The 25,770-nt window shown below is 35.0% G+C and overlaps 1 protein-coding gene and 1 pseudogene across 1 annotated transcript; both read right to left on the bottom strand.

Annotated features, from left to right (window-relative positions):
• Window positions 1-6,633: 6,633 nt before the first annotated feature.
• On the bottom strand, window positions 6,634-18,105 carry LOC110700179 (annotated as a pseudogene).
• A 1,822-nt stretch (window positions 18,106-19,927) lies between these two features.
• LOC110700231 lies at window positions 19,928-20,880 on the bottom strand. The gene is made up of 2 exons (XM_021877739.1): window positions 20,562-20,880; window positions 19,928-20,109 (listed from the first exon to the last, which is right to left on the bottom strand). The coding sequence occupies exons 1-2, from the start codon at window positions 20,878-20,880 to the stop codon at window positions 19,928-19,930; spliced, it is 501 nt and encodes a 166-aa protein (XP_021733431.1).
• Window positions 20,881-25,770: the final 4,890 nt, after the last annotated feature.

The raw sequence follows: 25,770 nt of genomic DNA on the forward strand, positions 1-25,770 counted from the left end.
AAAAAAAAAAAACTTCCCAAAAAAATACACGTCGACTAAAAAAAACTAAGGTAGTATAAATTACTATTACTCCCTCTATTTTTTCAAGTGCTCCATATTTCAAAAACGGCCGTTTTTATTTAAATGTCTCATTACCAAATTTAGAAACTTCACTCACATTACATATTATTGCTCTCTCTTTATTTTGACCCCACCATCATATTATAATATTTTTTCCTCTCACATTATACCAAGTGGTCCCAATTTATATTTCTTTCTCTTATTTTTCCAAACTTTTTAATCCTAATCATACCCACTTATATACTCGTCCGTTTCTATTTAGTTCACGCATTTAATTTAGGCACACATATTAAGTAGAGGAGAGAGAATGAGAAAGAATATTAAAACAAGTGGGGTACACTAGTAAATGCAAAGTATAAAACTTACCCAAAATAGAAATGTGTCAACTAAAAATAAACTTCCTAAAAAGAATACGTGTTAATTAAAAAAACGGAGGTAAGTATTATTTTACTCTTTTGTATAAAACTCCGCGCACACCCTAATGGGACACTTAAAAAAACGAAGGAAGTCCCTTCGTCCCTTTATTTTTGCCCCATTACCATTTTTTGAGTCAAACTCTGAAAACTTTGACCATAAATAACCGTTGATCTATAAAAGATAATATAGTCATGAGTGGTCTTGTTAGATTCGTCTTTTTGTATATTTTATTAATATCACGTCTTTATAATTTTTACATGAAAATAAAGTTATAGACGTTTTAATACACGTCTTGGAGACCATGCACAATCAAATGGGGAAAAAAATAGGGACAGAGGGAGTATTAGCTAAAGTTAATTAGGTCAATAGTGCAAGAAGTCAAAACGTTAAGTAATAATCCTATTTTAAGTCTTGATTTTCAAAAAATTATTTTGGCAATTTTATTAAAAAAAAAAAATTCCTAGAACATCCATAAAACTACAAATACCACTACACACAAAAAATTAAAAAATATAATTCAAATAAATTACACCCTCTATTATCTTATGTCTTATTTATATTTTTGTACAGATTTAAATGAATATGATAAGAATTTTAGTGGTGTTTATTAAAAAAAAAAAAAAAAAATCTTCATAATTAAAGTTTTTTCTTAATTGAAGATTCTAAATAGGATAAAAAAAATAAAAAACGGATGGGTAAGAAATGGCGATAAAATTTATGAATTTCGCAAAAATTAAAGAAAAATTACCAGAGAAAGAATGAACACCAAGCTTAATACAAAGGGAATGGTCATAAATCGCCTTCAACGCCATCTTACGAAGCTCATCTTCTTCCGATGCACCAGTTAGCCAACCCATATGCTTGTTGGTAATCTCCCTTCTGTTGACCGCGAATCGAAGGGTCAAACAGATTGCTCAACCAGTAACGGTGGTTGATGCTGTGGGAGTGTAAGATAGATTGCATTTGCTTGGTATCGATAATGGCCGTGGATTCGACGAGTTCCGGAGGAGTGTAACACAGGCATGGTGATGAGGAAAGAAGATTGGATGATAATGAAGGTGAAGAAGAGAGAATTGGTTCGGAATTTGATCTTCGGAGGACGCCATCAAGGAGGTGAGTCACTGAGTCAGGCTCAGCCCACTAGCCCAGCAGCATGCAGCATCGTGTGTTGTTTCGTTTTTACAGGGGTAACGCTGAGTTAGGCATGAAATTAAGGGTTCAAAAATTTGTGGATGCCGGAATTAGAATCGGATTCAATTAGGAATTGGCAAGTCCGTAACTGAAATTGGACCCAGTGATTCCAATTTCGGGTGATAAATTAAAAAAATAGTTGCAACCGATTTTAATTTCAATTCTAAAATTTTTGTACCCGAAACCGGTTGGATATCCGGTTACCCTATATATATTATACTACTCCCTCCGTCCCCGAAACTTCGACCCTTTTGGGTTGATTTCGCGGGTATTAAGAAGTTAAATTGGAAGTGTAAGAGTGTATGGGGAAACTAAGAAAAATACATTGAAAAGGGAAATTTACATTGGAATTGCAAAAAAGTTGAGAGAGAAAGTACTAAAAGTATATAGAAAAAGCAAAATTTGCATAGGGAAGCTAATTTTGCACAAATATTATTGCAAATTAAAGGGTATTAAAATGCAAATGGGATGAACATTTTGGGACTAAAATTAGGCCATAAGGGTCGAAGTTTCGGGGACGGAGGGAGTAAGTATATTTAAAAAACAAAAATATTTTGAATGTTACTAGTTAGTAAAATAAAAAATATATATATTATTAATATCTAACATAAATAAAATAGCTTCATGCATATATAAATACAAGTATTGAATGCTAAAAATGAAAATGGATTATAATAAGTATTATAATTTGTACTCCCTCTGTCCCATAATATAGTTCCTGGTTACCTATCTTGGAGATCCAAAATGTCTTTCCTATTTCTATTTGTGGATAGTATATAAAGACTATTATATCCTCATTTTTTTAACTTTATTCATGGTATTTCTTAAATTACCCTTGAATTTTGAACATACCTTGTACTTTTTTCCACTTTCTCTCTCTAACTTTGGTCTGTAATTGTACTTTTCACTTTTTTTGAATGTATTTCATCCACTTTGTCCTCCTATTTTTTAAATACTGTGAAAAACACAAATAACAACTATATTATGGGACGGAGGGAGTATTAAATTTTAACAAGTATGTACATAAGTGGGTACCTCGGAACCAGAACCGGTATCCGGCAATTCCATTTCCAATTCCTAAATTTTAAGACCCGATTGAAGTGGTTTCAATTCCAATTTTGAATTTTAGAACCCGATCCCTACCAATTTCGGGTCTGATTCCTAAAATTTTGACCGAATACCCGGTTTGCTTACCCCTAATTTTACTTTCATAAACCAAGTGTTTCTCTTTAAATTAATGTCAATTTCTTTTTTTTTTTATAGAGTTTAGAGAACTATGAGTGCGAGTGATGAGAATCGATCCCTGGATCACCTTAAAAGTGAGAGGAAAGCTCTAAACACTTGAGTTATCCCTCCCTCCTGATCAATGTCAAAATTTGGCTTGGTCATTAGCAAAACCTTGGTGGTGTATTGGAGGATGTGAGGTGGAGTTAACGATGACTTGTTGGAGGGCGCACTACTAAAAAACAGTCAATCAACGACGAAAAAAATCCGTCGGAAAACCCTGAAAATTCGTCGGAAATGCCAATTTCCGACGGAATTCCGTCGGAAAGCGTTGTCGGAAGACCCTTTGTAGGTATTTTGCGATATTCCGTCGGAAAGGTCTATTCCGACGGATTTTGTTCTATCGGCGCTTTTGTTGACTTTCAGTGAAAATCCGTCGCAAGGTTCCGACGGAAAATTCCGTCGGAAAAAAATAAATAAAAAAAAACAGCCCCCCACCCACCTGCCCAGACCTACCCCCGCCACCAGCCCACCATCACCCACCGCCCCACCACAGACCCCCCACACACGTCAACCCCACCCACACCCACCCCTACCCACCCAGACCAGCCCACCCACCACACCCACCCCTGCCCAGAACAACCCCCACCCCCACCCAGACACTCCCACCCCCACCCACACCCACCCACACCAGCCCACCCACCCAGACCAACCCACCCACCACACCCACCCCTGCCCAGACACCCCCACCCACACCCACCCACCTGCCCAGAACAACGTTAACCCCCAGACCACCCACCAACACCGACGCACACCCACCCACCCCACCGTACTTCACCTACACAGAAAAAACCACCACCACACCGAGAAAAAAAGAAAAAAAAAAACGAAAAAACGCAATAAAATCCAGAACAACCAAATCGAAACAAAAACTAAAAATCTGAATAAACCAAACCCAGATCCAAACAAAAAAAATCGAAAAAAATAAACAAAACCAATTGAAATTGAACAAAATAAATAAAACATACAATTATATTCTGAAATTAATATAAAAAAGATTACAATTATATCAAAAATTAATTATAATCAGAATTGTTTTAAAAAAAAAAACCTAGATCTAAATGTTGTTGTTGTTATCGTTGATGCGTGCTGGTGTATTCCGTCGTTGCGGTGGTTGTTGTTGTTGTTGTGATAAGCGGTGGTGTGGTTATTATCGTTGTTGTGTCGCGGTGGTGGTGTTGTCAAAGAAGGGGAAAGAAGATGAGAGAAGGAGGAGATCCAAGAAGAGGAGAGAAGGAGGAGATCCAAGGGGAAAGAATGAGGAAAGGGGAGTTTGAGAGGAGAGAGAAAGAGAAGAAGAGGAGAGAGAAGAAATGAATAGGGATGGGGGAGGGGGTCCGTATGTTTAGGGTTTTAATTTGTTTTTTTTTTCAAAAAAACAACATTCCGTCGGAAAAGGGGTCAAATCTGTCGGAACTTTCCGACGGAATTTTAATCCGTCGTAATTTTCCGACGGATATAAAATCCGTAGGAAATTTATATGTTCCGACGGATTTAATTTCCCTCGAAATTTAAATGTTCCGACGGAAATTTCCGTCGGAAGATATTTTTCGAGGGAATATTCCGTCGGAATAAGAAAGTTCCGAGGGAAAAAAAATCCGTCGGAATATTTTCGAGGGATATTCCGTCGCAACCTATATTTTCCGACGGATTGTTCTGACAGACCCAAATTCCGTCGGAAATTTGGAATTTTCCGACGGAAATTACGTCCGTCGGAATGATTCCCTCAAAAAACGGCCTATTTCTAGTAGTGGCGGTTGGTTTGTCTGGTTTGTGTTTACTATGAATTTAATTTATAGTCAGTAGCACAAGTTTTATTGTCACATACAAATATATTATTGTTTCTTTACATGGTTAGATTTATATCAGTTGGTGTTGCACTTGTCACTATGATACAAGACATTATATATTATTATAACACTTGTCATTACCTTGTGAAAATTTTTCCCGCTTTTTTCGCGTTTTTTTTTTTTTTGTTGCAAATTCTTTAAGTAAACTATTTATACCTTATGATATTTTCTTTCCATTTTGTCAATCATATTCCATATATATACCCAAATGAAATATTTCTAATTATCTTTTATGTACTTTAGCATTTTGTAATATTATTGTCAAACATATTTAACAACCATGCATTGCACGGGATTTTAACCTAGTTGTCACTATGAGTTTAATCTAAAGTCAGCACAAGTTAACAATACGTAGTTATATATGGAGGGGGTGTAGGTGTTAATAAATATTATTTGAGATTTCGGTATGGTCTTGAGTCAGTGAACAACCCCCTTGTTGTAGTATCTTATGTATCATTGAAAATATTAGATTATCGTATAATCATAACATATGTTGCCATTCATTATTCATTTTATTTTTCTAAATAACGTAGTACTTTGCATAAAAACTTAATTATTATGCTTAGTATATGATGGTTATAATTCATGATCAATTACTTAATTAAAACTTTTAATAAATGCAAATTGTGGAGTAGGATAATAGCCAGGGAGAAAATCTATGTCCATAAAATTAAGGGCAGACAGTGGGAGTACAAGTTTATAAGTGGGCATGGGATTTGATCATGGTGAGGTGGAAGAGAGAGATATTGAAAAAATAAATAAATAAATAAATTTGAAGATCATCGTTGAAACTTGGAATGGTTTACCAATGCCTATGCTCTAAATAATACCTTTGTGATGGCTATGGGTTAGCAATGTTTATGGGATACCAATGTTTTTTAGTTTGGATTGGCATGAATGGCTTAATTTCAATCTTGCTTATGACAGTCATTGGAAAATGACTTTCTAAATAGCAATCTGGCATATATGGAGGCAGAGAAACACTGCTGTTTTTGATCTCAAAATGTTCAATTCTAATGTTGTTTTCAGTAGATACATTGTAGACTATCAATGCACTAACCACATGATGCAGGAAAAAGAAAAAGGAACTGCAATGCCAAGTAGTTCGACCACCCTTAAAACTTGGAGCCCTCCCCCCTCGGGATGGGTCAAAGTGCTCAATCAATGTGGCTGCAGGAGGAGGAATTGTTAGAAGAGACGATGGCACTTGGATCATGGGTTTTTCAAGTAAATACAATGCAATTTCTGCATTTGCTGCTTTGTTACTTGCAGTTAGAGAAGGTTTAGCTATGGCTAAAAGACTTGAAATGAAGGAGGTAGAGGTGGAAATAGATGCCCTCTCTATACGGGTTATTCTTAACTCTGCAGGAAGAAATTTGCATCACGAAATGGCAGCAGTGGTGAAAAATCAAGCATGTGAAGAGGGCCAACAATGCTGTTGCACATGAGCTAGCTGTTCTTGGTCTTTCCATGGCTATTGGATGTCGCTTGCACTTAGCTTGTCCAGACTCCATCAAAACTATCTACAATGAAGAGCTTGTTGCTCTTACTGCTCAGATGTTCCCTCTGCTTTTCTACAGCTTGGTTTAGCTACTTACATCTACCAGTTTAATCTAGTTTTTCAAAGGGGCATTTATTACTTATTTGTACATATTTCTAGCTTTTGTAATGATTCTAATTCGATTTCTAATTTTGCTTTTATCTTGAGATCAGCTACTGTGAACACTAATTTAGCCTCATATTTCGCTCTCGGATTGAGGCTAAAAGTTGTAATCCCTATTAGTTAATTAATAATATTGTCTACTTCGTGTTAACAAAAATAAATAATACCTTTGTGAAAATTTTCCTTTATTTTACATCCAAGAGAACTGATAGTTAAATGTTTACAAGGAAAAAAAAAAAAGAGGGTGGGGGTAAGGAAAGTGAGAAAATGGGCACATTCTTCTGATGGTTACAGTTACCTGATTGTATGATCTTCAATCTATTTGAAAAGATACATATTGTAGCTAACATTCACTATCTACTTGTAAACCGAAAACCACAAAGCGGTGTTCCTGAATATTTGAATCACTATCACTGTTGAACTGAGGACCATGAATTTGCTTCAATCCAATCAAACGCTATAGGGCTCAGGAACGCATCTGGTATACCGAATGAACTGACCAAGGCCAGAGTATGAGGACGCAGTTCACTGCAGAGCTTCATCACTTCCTTCCTCACCACAGCAGCATTCTCAACAGACAGGTAGCCATAACGAAGGAATGAAGCATCTTCTTCCAAGACCACCAAAGCATACAATGTTCGTAACAAAGCTAACACATCCTGCACATTTAAAGCACGATTAATCTTGATAACATATAGTAATATTGTAATAATATAGGATCTTTCAAAAAGGTCAAAACCTTAATAGCCCATTCGGTTGATTGTGATGTATGCAAAAGTGGTCATGATCATGAATTTATATGTAATTTTGTATAAAAATGTTAGTAGAGTATGTATCATTGTACTCCTCCAACACCGAATTTGTGTTTTTATTCATAAATTGAAAAGTGAAAAAAATAGTGATGAAATTTGTAAACAAAAGCATATACGTAGTATTTAGGGATACTATGATACTTGCATCATCATATACCAGTCATAAATGCATGCAAGTATATTATCATTACCATCAGTGCACACCATTCATTACTGCCTACCAAACATGTCATAAGAAAATCCAATTTAGAAGCATGCCCAAATACTTGGAAATTTAGAGAAGGACATAAACTTAAATATGACCCGATGTTGTTTCAAAAAAAAAAAATATGACCCGATTTCAATATGAAAAAAAATCCGGTATTGAAACAGACAGCTCAAACATCAGTCAGATGATTTGTTATTTAATAACAATATTAGCCACTTTTCACCCATAAAATCTTGTAATACATTAGTAATGATGCACGTGACTGTACAATGTACATATAAGGGAGCATTTTATGGTCTAGCTTTGTTTCATCCTGTTTGTGGATCAATGAAGACTAGACTTGGGCTTAATTAGCTTATATCAAGCCTACTAGTATCTTAATATTTAGCTTACTTTACATTATGCTAAAATGATAATGGGGCCTTGGACGGCCAAGCTGTTTAGATAAAATTTGCACTGAAATAGTCTAATTCATGTGCACAGCTAGTTTATGGTTTTGGTGTCTTAATACAAAATTCCTTCATTTTATTTAGTTACAACATTCTATATTTCACGTTCGCCAATGCATAACTTCGACCATCAATATCTTTAATTATGCATTTGTAAAAGTTAAAAAAATTAAATACTAATAAACTATACCATTAAGACGAATCTAACAAGATCTCATATGTCTATATTTTTCTTTCAAGTATAAATGACGGAAAAAAAAGAGGAAGCACATAACTGTTAAAGAACCAAGGTACTACATGTTGCAGTTTATAAAAGGTTGAAGAAATTCCAGATATTGTCACTTTATGCATTTTTTATACAAGAACAACCCTCTATCGGCTCTATGGGATGCATTTTATCGTAAGATGTTGGGGTTGGTTTGCAGATTTTGAATGAGTCGATGGAGTGTTAAAGTTGTGGCTCAAGTATCGCTAAGAAATGGGACAGCGAAGAAATGAAGAAGCAAAGTAGAAAGCAATAAAATGCCGTAGCAGAGCCAGCACGTCCATGCAACCTGAAGCACTTCAGAGTGAGGCTGTCTTTCGAGGCAGTAGCTGCTGGCAATTCTTTGAGGCTGGGACTTCTTAATTAACTTGGATATAGGGGAATTAAGGTTTATCAGTTAACGAAATTATGTTTATCAATTTTGGGAATTTGGGGATTAGGGGATTGAATTATGGCTTATCAATTTGGGATCAAATTAGGGTTTTGGGAATTAGGGTTTAAAACTTTGGGGATTAGGTAATTGAATTATGGCTTATCAAATTGGGATAAAATTAGGTTTGGTTAATTTTGGGAATTAGGTTCAAAAAATTTGGGTGATTTAGATTTGTGAATTTGGCGACTAATTTATAAATTAGGGTTCATAGCTAGTTTTTGTATGTAGAAATTAGAGGGAAATCATAAACATGAGACTGTAAATTGAATTTTTGGACGAAAACCATTATAGGGTAGTGCTACCCAAACTTTTTGGGTATTTAGGGTAGTTTGACGAAGGTTTTTTATAGTGGTAGTTATTTGCAAAAGTAGTCTTTTAATAGGCAGTTTTTGACAATAATTCTTTTAGTTTGGGAAACTCAAAACATGTTCTCATTGAGAGTCAAAAGTAGCAAAGACTTCCTAAAAGAGTAAAATTGAAGAAGGCATTAAGAAGTTGAATTCGTCAACACAGGAGTAATTTCAGCTGTGGTTTGAACGTATGAAACATTTGTTCCATTACGATATCCTTCTAATTTTTTGTTGATCATCTATGTGACTATGTCATGATCATTGTATCTGTCTCATGTGTGGTGGAGTAGGATAACTAATAATATTCTCAATCAAGGGTTCCCAGGTAATGGTAGCTTGTAACAGTAACGGTTTAAATAGGGGAAGAAGGTGAGCTCAAAATTTTGGTATAATAAAATAGAACATCCCAGCACGAAGCTCAAAAAAGTATAGGCAGGCCTGATGTATGTTGTAAGTTATTACATGTATGTGAGTGGTCCTTATGTAGTTATGATAGATGATCACATCCCACCTGTGTTTTCCTAATAATATACAAAATGCTAAAATAAACATAAATGTCCAAAGCAATCCTTTACCTTAAGTGGTCCAGCAGCAACATTAGCTTCAGCTTCAATAGAAGTAAGCAAAATCGCCTTGTCAGCAAAAGCTCTGCCCAAATCTTCCGCAAGCTGATAAGCCTGATTGGAAAATAAGATTCTTTGAATTAGAGAAAGAAAGTGATACTATATTGTGACCTGGAGAAAAAAAAATTCTTCCCCAACAGCACGGATTTTCTTAGGTTCTATCTACAATAAGTTTGATCTTTATATAAGATGAGCATCCTCACCAAAGCAAAAGCATATTCTTTATTTCTTCCTTGCTTTTGATGTGCTGAAACTTCAGCTACAAAACGTTTTAACAGATCTCTCTCTCTCAGGTAGAAAATATCAGTCTGAAAAAAAAGAAAAAATAAATATATTATATATGAACATATGACTTTCTTGAAAAAATATCAATGAGATACAACCAACCTCTGTAAAGTGAATACCTGAATCTGGCTACTTCTGAGAATAGAACCTGTCAGTTGAGCAGGAATAACAGGGCTGGGGTCATTCATGTGCTCCAACCACAATCCTTTAAATGGTCTATTTTGCTTTTGAGTAGCCAAGTATTCCCCAAACAATGCTTTACTCACCTGGACAGACATAATAAAAGCAATCCTCAGGTCTTTAGGCCCCAACATTAAAGAGAAGCAAAAACCGATTGCTATTTGACTTGTCTTAACAATGAACCACCAAGGCAGAAACCAATTAGAAAGTTGTTTCAAGTGCATGAATAAATAATCCTTAGTATCAATTATAAATGATCCATACTATAAGGCCACCATTGTCAAAACAGTCTAATTATTTTGTGAACTTGTAGAGACAGTAAACTTGATGATGTGTACACTTCAAATTGGCCCAATTTTATTTAACTTTTTTTTATTACTTTCTCTCCTCTCCCCAGGGCCGGCTATAAGGGGGAGCAGCCTAAGCGACCGCTCAGGGGCCCCCTTTTGATAGGTCCTGCTTTGATAAAATTAAGACTGTTTAGAGGTTGAAGAAGACAACTCAATTGAAGGTAAACACATAGCTTATTTTTAGAGAGAGAACTTAGAGAAATAATTGGGGAAATTCATCGTGGGGCTCTAGATAATCAACGGCCCTTATCTCAGAAATTAATGCTAAGCCCATCAAATGGTGCAAATTTTTTATATTATATCGCCAACTATTTTGTGTGTGGCTGGCCACACCGTGTGGCCAGCTAACACACAAGTAACCCCTGACCAATTAACCCTTACCTTCCTGACCAAGTAACCCCTAACCAATCGAGTAACCCCTAACCGACCGAGTAACCCCTAACCAAGTAATCCCTCACTAACCGAATAAGTAACCCCTGACTGACTAAGTAACCCCCGACCAAGTAATTCCGACCATTCTTTCAAAAAAAAAAATGTGGCTTGCCACACTAGCCACATAAGAAAGTTTGTGTATATTTATGCAATACAAGGAATTTGTTACCAAAACATCAATATAATAAATATATTTATATAATCTGATTTTTTTTTAAATATAATTATTTTTAAAAATTGATAAATTTAAAAAAATTCATCTACAGTACTATTTTTCTTATTTATTCTTTTAAATTATATCCAGAACATGCCAATACTTTTTATCTTGCCCTCTTTTTCTCTCATCTGATATCGATCTTATGGCACCCGACAAAGTTTTAATATAGTGACTAGAAAAATGATCAAATAATTCGAATTAATAATCCAACAATATAAGGGGCAAAATATTATGTTGGTGGATTATGTATGAAATACGTTTTCTTAGTTTAGGGCCCCTTTTTCATTTTTGCTTGTGCAACACCTTAGCCCAGGCACCTATTAGCCCAACCTCCCTACCCTGCCCAATAATGAACCAAGCCCCTTATCTAGTCCCTGCTGCTAGCTTTACCTTTGAACTAGACAGCTAGACTTCTGTCCACTACTCCTCAGGACACTGCTAGCAACCCTCTCCTCTTCCAACTTTAACCACCGTGACCAACAGCCCCACTACCATTCCCCTTTGGATCAACAAATTGTACGCAAGCCGATCGTTATCATTGCCAATATTATTAGGAGAATTGGTAATACGCAAGCAGATCATTATTATTACCATTTTCAGTTTCAGACACATACTGCAATTTCTAAATATTCATTACTTCGTTAGGAACACCGTCCACAACAAAACTCCATAACCAAAAAATAAAAATTACATATAAAATAAAAGCTACTGGTTAAACCAGATATCTAACATTAAGCACTGCATTTTCAGTAAAGAGTGCAAAGAATCAAAATGTTAATAGATTACTGAGATTTTAGCAATGTGATGGATTTTGATCAGAAACATGTTGAGCAAAATCAAAAACCAAATTTACAGTATTTGACCTACAAACTGGATTCAAATAGACAACAATAACTCCAAAAAACAGATAACCATGTGGAGAGCTCAATGGTAAAGCTACCATGTGTTTTAGATCCCATCTCTCCTAATCTATAGGTTGGGTGAGTTGTTCATTATTTTGTGTTCTCCTCCAACCTCCTTACAGCAGTAGTAGACCAGATAATCGCCATATAAGAAGGGGGAAAAAAGCAAAACCTGAAAGGCCGGTTAGCTCTCAGCTCTCATCATACTAAGCAAAGCTGCCTGAATTAAGTAGGTTGTGTTTGTCCACAAATTGTCAACAATAACGCATAAAACGAAAAATCATGCACAAAGCATAACGATAATTCATAGACTGGCAGCTGTCAGCAGTTCATAGACTTCAAACACCTGCTTTAATTTTTAGTTCTAGGTGTGTTTGGTCACAAATTGAGTACTACTTATTCACTTGCTATGACTACCAACTGCAATCAATTTCCGCCTAATGATAAGCTTCAGCACAAAAGCTACAGCTTGAGCATATGATGAATGAATGGCCAAGAAAAGCTGAGAAAATAGATGCTACCTGCTGCATGAGAACATTATTGTCTCCTTCAAAGGTTAATTGCACATCATACTCGCCTTTCAAGTGACCTACACGATTTTCAGTCTTCAGACCTTGGCCCCCACAGGCTTCACGGCACTCCTGGAAAAGTAACGATAAAAAATACCATCAGTTTTGATGAAAAGGCAGGAAAATAGAAATTAAAACTCACCATTGCCTAAATTTACCTGAAGTGTCTGCATGTTATGCCAAGTTAGCATAGCTTTTAAGGCACTTGAAACAACATGAATCGTCTTATTCGTTTCAGGTGATCGTTTCACATATATAGATTTCAGATAGTTCCCAGCAAAAGACATTGCATATCTGCAATAAAAACAAATGCTAATTAGTAAAAATACCAAGTCGAATCCAGAAACCATATAATTAGGCATATAACTGGAATTTATCAATCATATGTAAATTCTATGCCTAGATTATGAATTTATGAGCAAAATAATCAATTACATTTTAAGAGTAGGAAACAAGATGCATCATGATTTACTATTGCAAAACCGCTAAATGGATGACTTACGTCTTTGCAAGAAGAGGCAAGAGTCGACGCTGATGGCTTGGATAGTCGAGCAACAAAACTTCAGGTTCATTTGGTGCCAGAGAAAAGGCTCGTCTTGACAAAGCATACCTTAAAGCTGTAGCTAGACCAACCTAATAAAAAATGCCAACATAACTCAACAAAAACAAGTAGGAAAAAAAAAAAAAAGAAAAGAAAAAAAAATTAAAACAAATTCATATTACAAGATATCAAGCATGAGGCATCAATAACCTTTGCAACGTAAATGGAACTGACTGCAATGTTAACACGTCCAGATGTCAATGGAGCAAGAAATGCTGCAAACCTCTGAACAAAACCCAAGCACATAAAATTAGACAACTGAAGATAACATTGATTTTCCATTACGTTCCATAGCAAAAATCAATTCAGAAAAGGAGATATCCAGGATAAAAAAGTGAAATTCAAGGGAGTATCAAAAGGCCAGCTAAGAAAAACCTGAACAGGGTCTTTAATGGCACTAAGATACTGGCCATCAGGAGAAACATCGGCAACTGAATTCAACAAATTCTCCCTAGGTATGCGAACATTATCAAACCTAAAAAATAAATGACATATAAACATGATACTTCAATGACTAAAACAATCACGGTCAATAAAAGCTAAATATCATCACCAATTACCAGATACGGCCATTGTCAACGCCATTTAACCCAATTTTATGACCACAATCAGCAATACGTATATTTGGACAAACATTGCCGTCTTCATCTCTGATTTGCACTATAAACGCATGGACACCTTCATCTTTCCCATTTATATGGAGTTGTGAGAAAACAATAGTATGAGTTGCATGCTACAAAAACATTACAGAAAACGAACATCAACATATGGTAAAAGCAACAAGAAAGAAAAGCAAGAAAGATAAGAAGAGATAGAAATCCATTCCATACTTTAGCTGCTCCTCCGATCCAGTACTTTTGAGCTGATTCACATGGAGTATTGATGATAAACTCTTTAGCACTTGGATCATAAGTTGTGACTGTTTCAATTCCTCTGACCTAACGACATCAACAACCAAGTTCAGAACTTTACAAGTTAATGCACACAACGACAGTATCAAAGTAATTCAATGAAGAATATCATGCTTACATTACTTCCATGCCCCAGCTCAGTCATAGCAAAGCAACCCTTCATGCTGTAATCCTCTGTAATTTTCAGCCACTTGTCATGATGACGCTTTGTGCCAAAAAATTGGATTGCACCACCCCTGAAATCCATGAATACCTGAAGATTAATATATTCTGCTTTGGCAAGGTAAAAGCAGAGCCCAAAAACGATTTACATGCAAGAAAAGGGTACATGTGTGGATGTCCACTACATAAACCTGTTTTAAAAGAGAGCGGAAAGAGAAAGCACGATAGGCATACTGTAGTAGTTTAGCTGATTTCCTCAATGAAAATTCCTCGTCAAATAAAGAGAAGTTGGAAGGTAGGTGGGCAGGAAGACAAAAATGATTGAACAATAGAAAACTTCAAAAAATAAATAAATAAGTCTGGTGAAAGGAAGAAAGCAAGAATTACAGAATACAGACTATCAAGTTGCAAAAAGGTGCACATGTATTGAATGCATTGAGCTTTGGTATCTCTAAAGTTTGTTTACTTTTCGTTTGCAGATCAAGTGAACCTAGCTAACAAAATTATTCGAAATTAGAGGATAATTTCAAACATGACATGTATGCCTGTTCAATTATTTACATAAAGGTCGTAAACAACTTGCTTACTAGCTTGACCATAAACTTTTTCATGATTGTTAAGTTCAACACCAATAATTACTTTAATTTAAGGATAAAGTTCAGAAAAACTTGTGAATAAGCCAAAAATGTAGACTACACTGTTCAATTTAACTCATAGACACTCCAAATACATCCTACCAGGAGAAAGACGCAATTGATGATGTCGTAGTCCAAGAGGCATAATAGCATGGAATTAATGAAATGGAAACCAAAATTACACGAACCCCACATCAACAAGTGCATCTACAAAGTAGTGATTAATCAAAAGACCCAGCAACCTCAAAATTGTTCATCCAAAGATGTCGAAAGAAGAAAAGAATTTTTAAGCTATGTTCCAATGCTAATTTAGAATCCAAGCCCTCCAAGTCAAAATCCTTTTTCTCCAGTAAACCCTTCAAAGAGAGAAAAAGGGGATGGAGAAACTTCTTAATCAATCACACTAGATCTTAAGAGATACTCTCTACACTAACTAAAAAGTCCAATTTAAACTTGGCACACATTTTGAGGAGAGGAATGTAGTGATGTATCGTTGTTTAAAATTGAATTTTTAAAAAAAAATGAAAAGAAAACAAAACAAAAGAAAGGTAAATTGTTTTAGTAGATTAATTACTGTTGACTGCCATTCCAAAGACTTACTAGAATCAATAAATAAATACATTTAGCTACCAAAACCCTCTAGAATTGAATAGAGCCCATCATCATTTATAAAAAAAATTGAAAATTAAAATTGTATTGTGGTCCTTAGTAAGATGCACTTCTAGAAGGCATTTGTTCATTGGGTGCTAAAGGTAAGGCTTTCAACAAAAGTGTGGCCATTAGGAGAGTGACGTGGCTGTTTATTTAATGGTGCATTATGCATAATGAATAAATCATGACTAATATCATGTATCATCAACTTGAGGGAGTCAGAATGCCAATGAAAAGAATTAACTAAAATCTACTGAAGTAGGCGTATTTAACTTTCCTATTATTGCATAAAGATAAATCTTAACTAGATAAAAAGTAATTAGTAAACATATAACTATAGAAATTAAATCCCCTTCTCATTGTCGCAAGATATGAAATCCACTATGTAGCATCAAGAAAAAGATAACATTTCCACTTTTAAGAGAAAAAGTGAATTATACTGAATGATGTCTATTTATTGGATCCCCTAAAACCATTTAACAGCTAAATATCTTCCATGTTAGTATAAGTGACATCAATAATGTCATCATAATAAATTCTTAAATAAACTAGCTTGAAATTCCACATAAAATACTCCCCAAATCCAGCTGCACAGGAACTCTAAATCATCATCATTAAGCATATAAATCAAACTATATTAGATGTCTGTACTATCCAAGCACCAAATTTGAAATATAAAACAGTCAGCAAAAAGGAAATAACCCGTCCTAGCAAACCACAGCATAGCTCACAAAATTATGGAAAGGAAGAAGTCATAGTTAAACAACAATTTCCCATACTAGGAAGTAGGAACCATTAAATTGAATGATCTTCACCACAAAATTCTATCTTAATCATCAAAGTAGGCGTATTTAGGGGGCAAAAATCCCATACCACAGAAAGTAATGAGCCCCCAGCATAACAGCAAGGGAGTGATCATACATCTGAACAACCTCATTCAAAGCCATTCTCCTAAGCTCAACTGCCGCTCCTCCCTCCGTAATCCACCATCTAAAAACCCCATGATCAACCAAATAATGCATCCGCTTCATTGTCAGCTCTCTCTGCTGTTCCATAGTCTCATTATAGTCAGGGGAAACAAAAATCCTGCTGCCTATCTTTCTTGGATTAAACACACTGCTCTGAATAATCAAATTATAGAGCGAATCACGGTCTTCGATGTTGTGCATATCCAAAAGGGATCTCATTTCTTTGGTATCAAAAGTGATCATCTCTTCTTGAGAAGCCATTAAAGAGTGAGGAAAAAAAATTGTTGACTTTTAAGTTTTAAATGGGGTTTGTGCAATTTGCTGAACTAGTATCTTAAACTACTCTATATCAAAAGCTGATGCAAGGGGGTAGGTGAAGTATTGCTAGTAGTTGGAAGTCAGCAAATGCAAGCTCCTATTTAACACGTATCCAACAAACTTGAACAGAAAAATCAATTTTGGACATTACCAACAGAAATAATATATACAAGAGTGATGTGTTTAGAAGTCAGCTTGACCGTGGTACAGTATCAAAATCAAATCTCGTTTATATTATTGTCTTTCGTGATAATGTTCATCAAAAACTTAATACAGTATTATTTTTACTTTTACTCCTTCTGTATTTTTTTTAAGTGAAACATTTCTCCCAAACATGTATGCCTACAATTACATATTACAGTAATAAATTAATTTTGGATTTCACCTACAAAAATATAAAATACAGAGGGAGTGAGTAATCAATCCTATTAAAAGTCCTTGATTTTCAATATATAATTTGGCAATTTTACTAAAAAAAATTCCTAGTAAATTACAACATCCATAAAACTACAAATACCACCGCTCACGCAAATAATTAAAATTAATTTACCCTTCATTATCTGATGACTTATTTGAATCATCGCACAATTTTCGATAAATTAGAATTTTTCGTATTAGTATTTAATAAAGAAAAAAAAGACCTCAAATAAAATAAAACGAATGGGTAAAAATGGTGATAAAATTTATGAATTTCGCAAAAATTAAAGAAAATTTACCAGAGAAAAAAAATGGACACCAAGCTTAATAGCAAGAGAATGATCATAAATCGCCAAAACTTCATTCAACGCCATTTTACGGAGCTCATCTTCTTCCGAATCACCAGTAAGCCAACCCAAAAAAACCCCACAATCACGTAAATACTCGATTCGCTTGACAGTAATCTCCCTTTGTTGTTCCATAGATTGATTATAATCGGGGCAAACAAATTTCCGATGACCGTGAATCGAAGGGTTAAACAGATTGCTTTGAATCATGATGTTGTACAACCAGTCACGGTGGTTGATGTTGTGGGAATCCAATATAGATCGCATTTGCTTGGTATCGAAATTTGCTTCCGATTCGACGAGTTCTGGAGGAGTGTAGGAAAGGCATGGCGAAGAGGAGAGAAGATTGGGTGATGATGAAGGTGAAGAATCGAGATTTGGGTTGAGATGGCGAGTAAGGATTTTGGTTCTGAAGGTGATTTGATCTTCAGAAGACGCCATTGAAGGAATGAAGGGAAGAAATTGGAATTGGAGGAGAGAGAAAAATGATGAATTAAAAAATAAAAATTCCCGCGGAAATACGGAATGTAATAAAATAGAGGTTTGGATAGGAATGCAGGAAATGGGGTGCACAGCAGCACATGTAAACAGTGGTTTGGTTTGGTTGACTATTATTGTATAGGAAATTGAAATGAATTCAGATAATGTTGTAGTTGGAGTGACGTATTTAAACTATACTCTCTCAATCTCCTACTACAAAGTCTCTTTTGATTTTTGCGGGAAAATTAAAAAAGTTATAAATTCATTAAAACAAAAACTACATATATGTATATGGGATTAGAGAGAGATAGAGATAATTTTTTTTTTAAAAGATTTAGTAATGTTTAATGAAATCTGGGTAAGTTTAGTTTTGGGATGAAATTGACTCTATTTCTGTGGTTGTAGTGGCTCCTTCCCTACCTCGGCTCTGTTGGTGCTGCAGCAGTGCTACTGCTGTATTGGTTGACTTCTGATGGAAATGTGGTTGTTTTGTGTGGATGCCAAGTTATTGTTTTCTTGCTGGATTGTTATTTACGGTTATATGTTGAGATAATTTTTTTTTTAAAAAGATTTAGTAATGTTTATATGGTTGAACATTGTTTATATGATAAGCTTGTTCTCTTGGATTTTTATTGACAGATGATTGAAGAAGAGAAGGAACATTATTTATATGTGATAGACAAATATGTCTTCCCTCTTATTATTTCTCAGAAGTATTCCTGGAGTGACAAAGCATTGTGGGAAATTTTTGCTCGCAAGTACAACAAGGAAATCGAATTAAGATGCGTAGATATTATTACCCGCCATGTAAATGACTTGATTGGAATGGGAAAAGTTTTACAATGGTGCAACTGTGCGGATAAAAGTAGGGTAAGTTGATCATTACAACCTTCAAATTGATATATAAGTTTACACAACCCTCAAATATTTATGTGTGGTTGTTGCATATGCAGTGCTACTGCATAGTCCCCATTTTTCCGTATTTTGGTGCACCTGAAAAATATGTACCTGGTGTACAACCCACTTCCGGCACATCAGTTACTTGGGAAAACCGTTATGAGGTGGAACTAAATACCATTGAAGAGTCGAGTGAACTCATGAAGAGCGTTGCAGACGAACTACTTTTAATGGTGCCAGGTGAAGAATTTTCTAGTTTAGATATTTCGAGGGCAAGCCATATCTATAATGATCTAATAATGAATAAGCAGTTCACGCCAGTTTTGATGTTTCTACAAGCCTCCAAGAAGGATAAGCCTCGAATCCTCGTAAATCAACTACTTATATCTGCCAATGATTATGGGGTCCAGGATATTGATGTGGTCCCGAATACTCCAGATTAGATTATTGTTATAAACTTTACGATTATTGTTATAAGAATTTATAACAACAGTATATTATTTGAGGAAGTCCTAAAAGGGATGGTTGTTAGATTTGATTTATGTTGTTTTATGTGTATGAACAACAGCGTTAGAATCTACATTTCAGTGGGGTTGATTTTTGAAGAGGGAATATGCTAAAGAGGGGGGAGGGTACAGGAGTGAGATGGTGAAACAATTTCAAGGAGAATAGATGAACTTGTAGCTGAACTTCCTTTTCTTTCAAACTGGTTTCACTAAAAGTTTATATTAATAAGATAGAAGTTTATAATAATAAGACAGAAGTTTATAACAATAATAATATAGTTGCTAAATTCATTGTTGCTAAATTCATATTCTATAGATGGACACATTTTTTACCAGCGTTGCTGCCATTGTTGAAAACTTGGCAAAGTAATCCTTCAATAAACAAGAGAAAGGAGTGTAAAAGTTCAATTATAAAGAAGAAATATGAACAATAGGTATTTGTTAGGAATATAAGGAAGAAACAATAAGAACAATGAGAATTTATCTTTGGAACATTAACTTGATGCAGTCGGAGTAACTGTTGGCTGGGAAGGTTGTGTTGATGCCTGAGACAGAGGTGGACCTTGAGAGGCCTGAAACACTTCTCGTTCTAACAGAGAGAATGACGACAGAGGTGGACCTTGAGACAGTGACTGTGTTGGCTGGGAAGGCTGTGCAGCCTGAGACAGAGGTGGACCTTGAGACAGTGATTGTTTGAAATTAACAGATGTATTAAAATTTGATGAAAGAGACAATTTTCTTTGCCCTTTGCTACTCATTGAGTTGGTCTTCTGCTTCCTGGCCTTAGCAGCAGGGACCTTTTCTTTGCCCTTTTCCACTCATTGAGTTGGTCTTCTGCTTCCTGGATTATCAAACAATAACCTTCCTAATGCAAAATCTCTCTTTATCATGTAAGAAACATCATTGGGATTTTCCTTCACTACTCTAACCTTCACAATCTTTATTTTCTTAAAGTTATATGAAAGAATAGGGTAACATTTGACATAAAATTGCTGTTACAAACTGGTGAATTGATGTTACAAACTTTAATATTGTTGTGACAAAGCCATCTCATCTTCATTATTGCGAATCTGCAGTATTCCTACTCATTGAGTTGGTCTTCTGCTTCCTGGCCTTAGCAGCAGGGACCTTTTCTTTGCCCTTTGCCCTTTGCTTGACTCGATGCAGTCGGAGTAACTGTTGGCCGGGAAGGCTGTGTTGATGCCTGAGACAGAGGTGGACCTTGAGACAGTGACTGTAATTGTGGCTGCTGTGAGGGGTTGGTTGCTACAGTAGATATTTGTGCTACCCCTTTGTTTTCAGTAGGTGGTGGGGCCTGAAACACTTCTTGTTCTAACAGAGAGAATGATGACAGAGGTGGACCTTGAGACAGTGACTGCATACTCAACAACCATTCTTTCATTTTTTTTATTGTCTTGAATACAGTGACTGCATACTCAACAACCATTATTTTTCAAGAATGGTGAACGTAGGTGCAACAGCATCATCACGGTGCAACAACATTTGTACAATGATAGGATCATTGATGCTAATTTATAAAAACTAAATCGTTATTACAACCTACTTCAAGCCTTCTTGGTACCAAAACCTATACTTTGTGCATTTATTAGATCAATTCTTAATCACTATCAATGATCTCAACCCTTCACAATCAGCCACTGTGATAACTGAAAAGCTATATCACTGTAAACAAGACTATGATAACTTGTACTCTCACTTGTACAAGTTAACCCAGCCTTCCCACCACCAAGCTATATACAGTCTGACAATTAAATTTAAATACACGATATAACACTAGATTGTCAAAATCTAACCTTATTGACTCAATTATCAAACTAGACTCCAATAGTTCAATTATCCAACTTCAAAGAACCCTAAAAACCCTAAATTGAATATAGTGACATAAATTGAGTATAAATTGAGAATTTAGTTTTACATTACCTTATATATAATCTATCTTGTATATAATCTCAATGGAGAATTTTTAGTGTTACATAATTTAGTTTTACATTACCTTGTATATAATCTATCTTGTATCTCAATGGAGAATTTAGTTTTACATAATTTAGTTTTACTTTACCTTGTATATAATCTATCTTGTATATCGACTCTTATATTATATTACCTTGTATATCATGGTTGTTATTGTTAAAGTCATAGAAAGATCTGTTATGTCTTTCTTTCTATACTTTGGCATGTCAAACTTACAAGCAATGTATAGAAAGATTGAGACAATATTGACACCTTATCGATCCCACACCATTTTCTCAAAAGAGCCCATTGTAAGTTTTGTATTGTAAGTTTTTTGCTTTCAGCTACTAAACTATTAATGTCACGAACAGAAGCTACATCCTCAAGTTTACCTCCAAAGTAATTAACTGACTCCTAACTGGAATGTCTCAACCAAATTGAAGTGAAATTTGAGGATGTAGCTTATAATGGGCTCTTTTGAGAAAATGATTTGGCTTCGATACGGTGATCAATATTTTTCCAAAGTTTTTCAATACTTTTTCGAACTGTTACACTTCAACACTAATTACTTAATGTTCCAAAAGTTTATACCTGTTGTTCCAAACTCATAAATGAAGTATATAATGCAATGCGCGCAAATTAAAATTTGATGAAAGAGACTAATTAAGTATAATGCTGTTATAAACTTTAATATTGTTGTTACTAACTTGTGAATTGTTGTTATAAACTTCTGAATTGGTGTTACAAATTTAATATTGTTGTTATAAACTAGTGAATTGCTAATATAAACTGGTGATAAATTGCTGTTATCAATTTCTGAATTGTTGTTATTTACTTGTGAATTTTGTTATAAATTACTCTTACAAACGTTGATATTGTTGTTACAAATTTAAAATTTGATTAAAGAGACTAATTAGCTATTTGAATGGAAATTTAAAGATAGAATCATACCATTTATCCGCTTCTATCACACCAAGCCATCTGTGACTTCATTATTGCGAATCTGCAGTATCCTACTCAGCAGCCGTTTATGGTGGTGGAGAAGGATAGGTAAGAATTAAGGAGGAATGAGGCAAGGAGAACTGAGGAAGTTAAGGAGGTTGATCAAAGTTGATCAAATTAAAGATAGAATCATACCATTTATTCATCTTCATTATTGCGAATCTGCAGTATCCTACTCAGCAGCCATTTATGGTGGTGGAGAAGGATAGGTAAGAATTAAGAATGAGGCAAGGAGAACTGAGGAAGTTAAGGAGGTTGATCAAAGTTGATCGAAATCTTTGAAATAATTTAACCATATAAATTGATCAAAATTACAGATAGTAAGATCAGATGAGCATATACCTCCTTCTTGTGCATTCAAGTGAGACCAAATCCTTCAGAATCAGAATCAAGAGCCAAGAGCCTTACTGACACTAGGTACTTGTAAATGTAGCATCTCTTTTCAAATCCAGCACATCATTTTGGTTATATCTCTCTCAAGTTTCGATAACAAAATGCATAAGAAAGGTTTTCTGGGATAGCAAAGAGTTGTGTTTGGAAGGTTTCCTTCCAAACACAACTCTTTACTACCAGAAAACCTAAAATGCAGGGGGTCCCTCGTCTTTGAACTGTACTATTGAAACCCAAAAGGCATTCTTGTTTCACCTTTTGTCGTATTGCAAAAGCAGGGGGTCCCTCGTCTTCGCACTTCCGAGTAAACTCAACATTTTCAGACAAAAATCCATAAACAGGGTGGATCTCCTGCATGCCACATGTTCCATATTCAAATTCAACAACATTTATAAACCAGGGTGGATCTCCTGCATGCCACATGTTCCACATGTTCAATCAAAATTGACTCGATTGATAATTAAAACCCCAAAATTAAAACCCTAAATTAGAATGATGTGCTTGGATTTGAAAAAAAATGCTCCTCTAATTGCTGCAGTAAACAGTCAAGAGAGCATAATGTCACGTGCTGACTAACTCCCCTAGTCTTGAGCACGCTAGCCCACTAACTTCCTTCCCTTGGATGCTAGTCAAGGCTTAATCCCGAAATGCTTTTTAAGCAAGAGTGTGCAACGAAAGCTAAGAGAATGTGAGAAGATAAGAGAATGTTAACTGAATGCTTTTTGATAGCTTGAGAAAGAGTGTACAAGTGTTTTCTGAGATGCCTCAAATGAAGGCTAAGTCCCCTACTTATAGGGCTCTAAGCATGGCCTAGAACCTTCACTAAGCCCCTAGGCCACATAACATTTCTTTTAATCCAACAGAATTAATGAACATCCCGAAAATAAACAATATGGAATTCTAATTATATTTCAAAAGTCATATTTCAAAAGTCATATTTCAAAAGCTATGGAATTACTATCGTGTCATATTTCAAGTCATATTTCAAAAGCTATGAAATTAATCTAGTCATATTACAAAAGCTATGGAATTAATGAACATCAATCCAAATTCAACAAAATCTAACCTTATTGACTCAATTATCAAACTAAAACATGTTCTTCTATTAGAGAAGAACAAGTTTCAGACGACTTTTGTGACTTCCCACACATGAATCAATGACTCTAAACTCATGGTATATACTGCTAGTCTGCTACACACACATGATAAATGCAGAATGAAATCGATGAATGAATGATAAATTCAATAATCAGTATAATAACCATATTCAAAAAATCATGAAGACTAAACGAAATAGCATAAAAAATCCCCAAATTGAGAACTTGAGAAGTAAATTAGCGAAAAAATCCCCAATCTTCAGCTTTACAAAAAATCCCCAATTCGTAATGTACATTAGCATATGAAATTCAACGATTTAGCAAAAAGCGATTTACAAAAAATCCCCAATTCGTAATGTACATTAGCATATGAAATTCAACGATTTGGCAAAAAAAAATCCCCAAATTGATAAGTATTAGCAAAAAAAATCCCCAAATTCACTTACTTTCAAGGTCGTCGTCGCCGCTGCGGACAGACGACCGACAAAGAGCACAGGGGGGAAATGAGGAAGAAGAAGTTAGGGTTTTGCAATTTGGGGGAATGAGGAAGAGGAAAGCTGGAAAGGTAATTGCGTTTATTCCTTAATTGGACCAAATGTTAGCCATATTTAACGTACTTAAAATTTGAGCAAGATCGGAACACGGATGACGGGATGAGGTTCGATTGGGAGGTGAAAGGACACACGATATTTAACAAGCATAAACAACAAGCAAAGGACACACATATTTACGGTGAAGATGAAGCCCTTGATGTAGAATACAAGTTGTTACAAATTTAATATTGTTGGTAACACATAGAAAAAATCATACTTTGTAGGATTGGCGCATTGGTGCAGCATGCTACCTCTCATAAGTTGGTAACACATAGAAAAAATCATACTTTGTAGCATCTGAGTAAGTTGAAGAACCGATCTAATAAAAAAAAATACGGCTGATATATAACCTAGACAATTGGCGTAAGCTTTATATAATAAGGCTAACGCATCGTCATTTATTAAAGCTTATCAGTTTTATCAACAATAGTAAAAATTGAAGTGAATCTAGTAATGGTAATTGGAGTTAATGGAATTTGTAACGGTTGTGGTCCACTAATATAGTAGCACAAAAAACTTAAATTATACTAACTCCGTTTTTTAATACTTGCAACACTTCCCTAAAATGAAATATCACAATACTTACAACACATATAATTAGAAAGTTATTTTGGGGAAAAGTATGACCTACTTAATTGTACTTCTAACAACCTCTCACCCCATTTTAAAGGGTATTAAATCATGTGAACCCCACTTTTTTTAAACACGTGAAAAAGTGTGTGTTGCAATTAGACCTGTCAATCGGGTCGGTCGGATCGAGGTCGGGTCGGGTTGATCGGGTCATGGGTCATTTTGGGTCTATGTGTTACCAACTTATGAGAGGTACCATGCTGCACCAATGCGACGTTTGGTTCAGGATTTTGACAATCTTATTATCGCCTTTTGAATCTTATTGAGTTGATGCTATTTTAAATTTGACCATGGTTTCCCTGTCTAAATCATCTATTAATTCGTCTTCATTATCTTTTGGCACAAGGTATTTTTTCCGTCACTAATTATGAAATATACTATTATATTATATTATTATGTGTTTATAATTATGGAAGACTATTCAATGACTACAAGAAGATTGGAGTCACTGTAATTAGTCTTTTTTTTTTTTTAATTTGTGAAAACTGTGATTAGTTTTAATGTTGAACTCGTATTTATTTTTTAAGAATCAATATTATCCATCCATTGAATTGACTTTCGTTTTTCTTTAAATATAAAAGAAATAAAAAATAAAAAAATAATTTTAAAGTTTGAAACTATTCTACAATCTCCATCGATTGTAGTCTTAAATCA

Source organism: Chenopodium quinoa, unplaced genomic scaffold (assembly GCF_001683475.1).
Source record: "Chenopodium quinoa cultivar QQ74 unplaced genomic scaffold, ASM168347v1, whole genome shotgun sequence".
Taxonomy (NCBI): domain Eukaryota; kingdom Viridiplantae; phylum Streptophyta; class Magnoliopsida; order Caryophyllales; family Amaranthaceae; genus Chenopodium; species Chenopodium quinoa.